The sequence below is a fragment of the Aquarana catesbeiana genome, linkage group LG03 (genome assembly GCF_042186555.1).
Source record: "Aquarana catesbeiana isolate 2022-GZ linkage group LG03, ASM4218655v1, whole genome shotgun sequence".
Classification (NCBI taxonomy): Eukaryota; Metazoa; Chordata; class Amphibia; order Anura; family Ranidae; genus Aquarana; species Aquarana catesbeiana.
In genome coordinates, this window is record NC_133326.1 from 699,560,337 (window position 1) to 699,566,139 (window position 5,803).

The 5,803-nt window shown below is 45.1% G+C and overlaps 1 protein-coding gene across 1 annotated transcript; it reads left to right on the plus strand.

Annotated features, from left to right (window-relative positions):
- Positions 1 to 727: 727 nt before the first annotated feature.
- Positions 728 to 1,657, plus strand: LOC141134324 (olfactory receptor 5B12-like). The gene has a single exon (XM_073623897.1). The coding sequence runs from the start codon at positions 728 to 730 to the stop codon at positions 1,655 to 1,657; it is 930 nt and encodes a 309-aa protein (XP_073479998.1).
- Positions 1,658 to 5,803: the final 4,146 nt, after the last annotated feature.

Sequence of the window (5,803 nt, forward strand, 5' to 3'; positions counted from 1 at the left end):
AAAAACATGGCCCGTTGGGGGTACTTGAGGACTGAGGTTGAGAACCACTGGCTCAGAGCACCCAGTTGGAGACCGCTTCCAGTGTGGGAGACTGAAAGTCTCATCCAGGGGTCAGAGGGCCCCAGCCTAAAGCATAGAGACAGAGGGTCTCACCCAGGAATCAAAGGTGCCCAGCCAGAAACCAAGAGACAGAGGGTCTCACTGAGTGGTCAGAGGAGCCCCAGCCAGAAGCCAAGAGACAGAAGGTCTCATTCCAGGAGTCAGGTCAACTCCTATCGGGGTGTCAGAAGAACCCCAATCCATAGGCCAGGAGTGGGTAAAGCAGCAGGATGCTGCAACTAAAGGCTAAGAGAGCCAAAGTGATCCAGGTGAGCTGGACAACACAGTCAGAGGGACTGGTAAGGGGAACAACATAGCTGCCAATAAGTGAGCCAGGTGGCCCGCCATTTTTATTGTTTGGATTATGTGTGGACAACTAATGTGCATGTGAATTTTCAGTTTATTCATTAAAAGTGGGTTCTAGAAGATAATTTTTTTTACAATTTATTGTTTCAGCTTGATTTTGAAAGGTTATTTATTACATTGTGTTAACAATTGCACTATCCTTGATGCAAGCTGTTAATTTTTTTAGTTCACATATTGATTTCATGTTTCACCAGGATTTGGAGACAGCCTGATGTTTGAATCCATGCGATGTTCTATTTCATCATTATAAAAAGAGACGCCAATGGATATCAAAAACAAAACACAAGCGACCGTGTTTGAGTTTTCCGGATTAACTGATGATAAAGAACTTGCCCCATTTATTTTCGTGTTAATTTTTTTGGTTTATTTGATGACCATTATAGGAAATGTGGGGATGATAGCCCTTGTCTGTGTATTCCCCAGCCTTCACACCCCAATGTACTACTTCTTGAGTAGCCTCTCTCTGGTGGACCTTTTGTACTCTTCAGTTACCACTCCAAATATGTTGTCTCACTTCCTTTCCCCTAAGAAGTCTATTTCATTTCTTGGTTGCGCTGTCCAACTTTTCTTCTTTTGTGCTCTAGGGGGCACTGAGGCTATCCTTCTCTCCACCATGTCTTATGATCGCTATGTGGCTATCTGCCACCCTTTACACTACACCTTGATAATGACCAAGAAGAAATGTTTTGGCTTGATCCTTTATTCCTTCTCCATTAGTTTCTTGCAGTCGATTGTGCAGACCACTTGTGTGTTCAGTCTTCCATTCTGTGGATCAAACCTTATTGTCCATTTCTGCTGTGACATCCCACCACTTATTAGTCTATCTTGTTCGCATACTCTTCATTGTGATATGGTCAGTGATGTCCTTATAGCAATCTTTGGAACATATACATTGACAACAATCTTCCTCTCATACATTTTCATATTTCTTTTAATTTTTAGGATGACAAGTACAAAGAGCAGGCAGAAGGCCTTTAGTACATGTTCCTCACATATTATTTGTGTCTCAACCTTCATTACAGCTGTTTTCTTCACATATTTGCGCCCTTACTCAGGGAGCTTTAAGATACAAGACAAGGTGACCTCTGTTTTCTATACAGCAGTGATTCCAATGCTGAATCCTCTTATTTACAGCCTGAGGAACCAAGAGGTGAAGAGACTCCTTGTCCAAGCAATTCGAAAATCTATTTAATGTAGATATAGAATACCTTTTCTGTAAAGTGTCTGAGAAACATAATAATTTTCTAAAATGTCTGTAACTCCAATCCTGAAGAAGCCGCTGGTTAAGATGGGTCCTCAAACTTCTCAAAACCTCAACCCCTCTGACATATCAGATTGAATCAGGGAAACAGGTAATCACATAAAAAAATAAACACACCACAAAACACAATAGTAACTGTTTAAAATCAGGCACCAGATGAGTGTAGTGGAACCCCCATAGGGGCCGCTGAGTGATGTGGCCCACCTGTCACCCTGCCCAGCCCGGCATTCACTTCCAGACACTCCAAGACAATAAAAAGTCCATCAGCTTTGTTTTTGTGTTTTTATTGAAGGATTAGGACTTGGATGAGGTTAGGGGTTCATGGGATGCCCAGAAAAAATTCTTGCTTGGCTTGGGAAAATTTAGATACTCTCCTCCTGCACAACACTTGCTGCAGACTATCTCTCCTTCTCCCTCCAGCACAATTCTTCAGGAGCAGCTAGCACATGGTTAGGCCTAACAATGATTTCAGCCAGGCCTTAGCAAAAGTTCCTTATTACAAGCAGGGACCATGGGCCCCTATGATATAGCAAAAGAAAGTTCTGATGCTAGCTGTCCTCTTTGGTGGACTATTGATCCCAGTCAGCCCTTTGCAGACCCTGACAACCCTCCCAACTGCAGCGGCCCGACTTCAGTGCCAGTAACATTACCACTGGCTCTACATCCATCTCAGACTGCACACTTCTAGTCTGCTCCGGCATGCCTCTCCCAGCTCTCCCAACTGTGCCTGTCACTCACTGACACCTGATGGATCCCTCCTGGAGACTTGCCCAGCAGTATTCCCTGCTGTTCTCTTCTGCTTCTGTTAAGGACACCGCTTGGGTTGTGTGGGGTTTCTGTTCAGCTCTGAGCCCCCTGGCCCAAGGTCACCCCCCCACCAGAGTAGGGGGCTTCCTCAAAGGCCCAGACAGCCTAACACTCCAACTCCAGTTCTTTCACCCAAACAACTCTCTCACAGCTGGGCTGACCCTGGGTATTTTAGGAGGCCTGCCCCTGCCAATCCAGATTGGGGATTGGTCCGGGCTTCTTAGATCACCTCAGACAGCTCCACCTCTCTTCCCCACCTTCCTTCTAGGAGCCTCTAGAAGCAGAAGGGAGGTAACTGAAAGGTGAAACTCACTGTGAGTCACCAGCCTACTCTAGGCCACTCCCAGCCCACAGATGAAAACAAACAGGCTTAGCTTTTGGTTAGGCCTGCTTAAATTTTCCTGCACTACAAAAAAATCTCACTCTTAGCACCTACACTAGGTAGAGAGGGTGCTACACGAGTAACTGAAAAGTAAATTTATCATATTACCACTCGGAGAGTTTGGTTAGAAGACAGATTCCAAGTGGCTGACTATCATAATAACACAGTCTAATGTTCATGAGGTTCAGTTGTAAATAATGTGAGTAATAAATTACACATTTCACTAAGCCACTCAATCAGCTTACACAGAAGCATCACCACCTGAAGTGCAACAGCAGGCGGCTCGGAGTGATTATATCAAGGTGGGTACTACACTGTCAGCGTGCACTCATAGGTAGCTGTGCTAGGCCCAGGCAAACTGGAAAAACACTATCCAAATCAACAGTCAATGGGTGAGTAAGATGAATAGAAAATGAATCAAGGTGAAGTCCTTAAGATGGTTCTTCTGCCGCCTAGTGCTGGGGTCCTTATTTAATCTTTTATTTTAAGCGTTGGTGCACTTGTGATGAGCTATCAGTTCTGCAAATAGTTATATGGTAGGCACTAGGATGCAGCTCAGTGCAAGGTGGAATAGGGCAGGATTAAAGGTAGTACAGGTGGTAATAAAAACACAGCCCTAGAGATCAGGATGAACTACTAGTACAACTATGAAATTAGATTGAATTCAGATGGATGCAGGATACTGCCTACCCCACTTACAACAGCTCAGTTCCTAAAGGCAGAGTAGTAGGGTGGGTCAGTGACCCGCTCACCAGTTCCCAACTGTAGTAATGATTTGTGTGGTGGAAGGGGCCCCTGCGGTCTTGTGACAGCATTTCAGAAAACTCAGCTGCCTGTGGTGCAGAAATGGACAAATGGCAGACTGGTGGATTGCAGCACCGCAGGGTAGGGTCCGGTTATCCTCTCTGGGTGCACAGAGCGGACTTGCACTAGCGATCCCCACAACATCAAAGAGCACAAACATTCCAAGGCAAATCTCTTTGGTGGCTTCCCCTGCTGCCCAGGGAATGGTAGACACTGTAGTTAAGAAAGCCACCTGAATTATAGCAGCAGGACACGGGAACGCGCCTGCACGGGTGTCCCATCAGAAAAAGCTTTACCGGCGGGACACTCAAGAAGAGGACGAGCCAGGAGCGCCACGGAGGGACCCCAGAAGAGGAGGATTGGGGGCCACTCTTTGCAAAACCAACTGCACAGCGGAGGTAAGTATGACATGTTTGTTTTTTTGTTTTTTTAAACTGAACCCCTACAATCCCTTTAATGGCATCCCAGCCTTAGTCCATAGGGTTCAATATTGAGTTGGCCCACCCTTTGCAGCTATAACAGCTGCAACTCTTCTGGGAAGGCTGTCCACAAGGTTTAAACGTGCATCTATGGTAATGTTTGGGCATTCTTCCAGAAGCGCATTTGTGAGGTCAGGCACTGATGTTGGATGAGAAGGCCTGGCTCGCAGTCTCCGCTCTAATTTATCCCAAAAATGTTCTATCGGCTAGAGGTCAGGACTCTGTACAGGCCAGTCAAGTTCCTCCACCCAAACTCGCTCATCCATGTCTTTATGGACCTTGCTTTGTGCCATGGTCCAAATCATTTGGTGAAGGGGGGATTATGATATGGGGTTGTTTTTCAGAGGTTGGGTTTGGACCCTTAGTTCCAGTGAAGGGAACTCTTAAGGCCTCAGCATACCAAGACATTTTGGACAATTTCATGCTCCCAACTTTTTGGGAACAGTTTGGGGATGTCCCCTCTATTCCAACATGACTGCCCACCATTGCACAAAGCAAGGTCCATAAAGACATGAATGAGCGAGTTTGGGGTGGAGGAACTTGTATAAAGTATCAGCATCACTCTTTTCAGTGCTATCAGTATCACTCTGTAAATTTTCATTAATAATAAATAAATAAGTATAGCCGCAAAGTTTGTCCAAAACATGACTAATATTCCAAGGAAATGAAATCTCATATGGCAGGCTCTACCCATTTCCCCAGAAGGGAGTCATCCAAATGTAATGAATCTAATCTCTCTGATATCTTTTTAAATAATCGGCATCCCTAAACGCTGCCACGCTTTCAATGCAACGCTGTACCCATATGAGATTTTTATTATTTTTTGAGACAAATAGAGATTTCTTTTGGTGGTATTTAAATACCACAGGGTTTTTTATTTTTTGTTAAACAAACAAAAAAAAACAAAAAAAAAACAATCATTTAAAAAAAAAATAATTCTGTCTTAGTTTCTGTTATAAAATTTTGCAAATAAGCAATTTTTCTTCTTCACTGTGTTGGACGAGCAGTTGAGGTTGAGCATAAGTTCCAAACATCTCCTGTTCGCATGTTCAGCAAACACCCGAATTTTCAGGGCGCTCGGCAGGATGTTTGCACAGCCGAGCGCACAGTGAATAGCTGCTGGTTGTTAAGGAGCGGGCTGGGAAGCTGACCGCCACGTCCTTAAAGTGGTGTTCCACCCAAAAAAAAGAAAATTCATGAATGTGCCTTAAAAAAAAAAAAAAAAAAAAAAAACATTTGGAAAAAATTTATTTTTTTACAAACCTCTAAATGGCTGTTGCTGGGGGTCCCTCGTAGTCTGCCTCCTTCAGTGCCTGGGCTCTTGACATCACTTCCCCTCGGAGCAGGAAGGGCTCAGCTCTGCCCCCTCCCTCTTGTCAATCATCCGGGACACATGACAGGTCCCAGATGATTGTGCGGCCAATCACGGCGAGCGGCGCCGCTCGCGCATGCGCAGTAGGTGCCCGGCTGTGAAGCCACAGCCGGGCGCCCACTGTTACAATGCCGGTGCCGCCAAATGGAGGGGGAGACATCTCTGGACCCTGGGACAGGTAAGTGTCCGATTATTAAAAGTCAGCAGCTGCAGTATTTGTAGCTGCTGACTTT

What these genes read in the sequence shown, in the direction of transcription:
- LOC141134324 (XM_073623897.1), top strand. Translation starts at nt 728, where the DNA reads ATGGATATCAAAAACAAAACACAAGCGACCGTGTTTGAGTTTTCCGGA.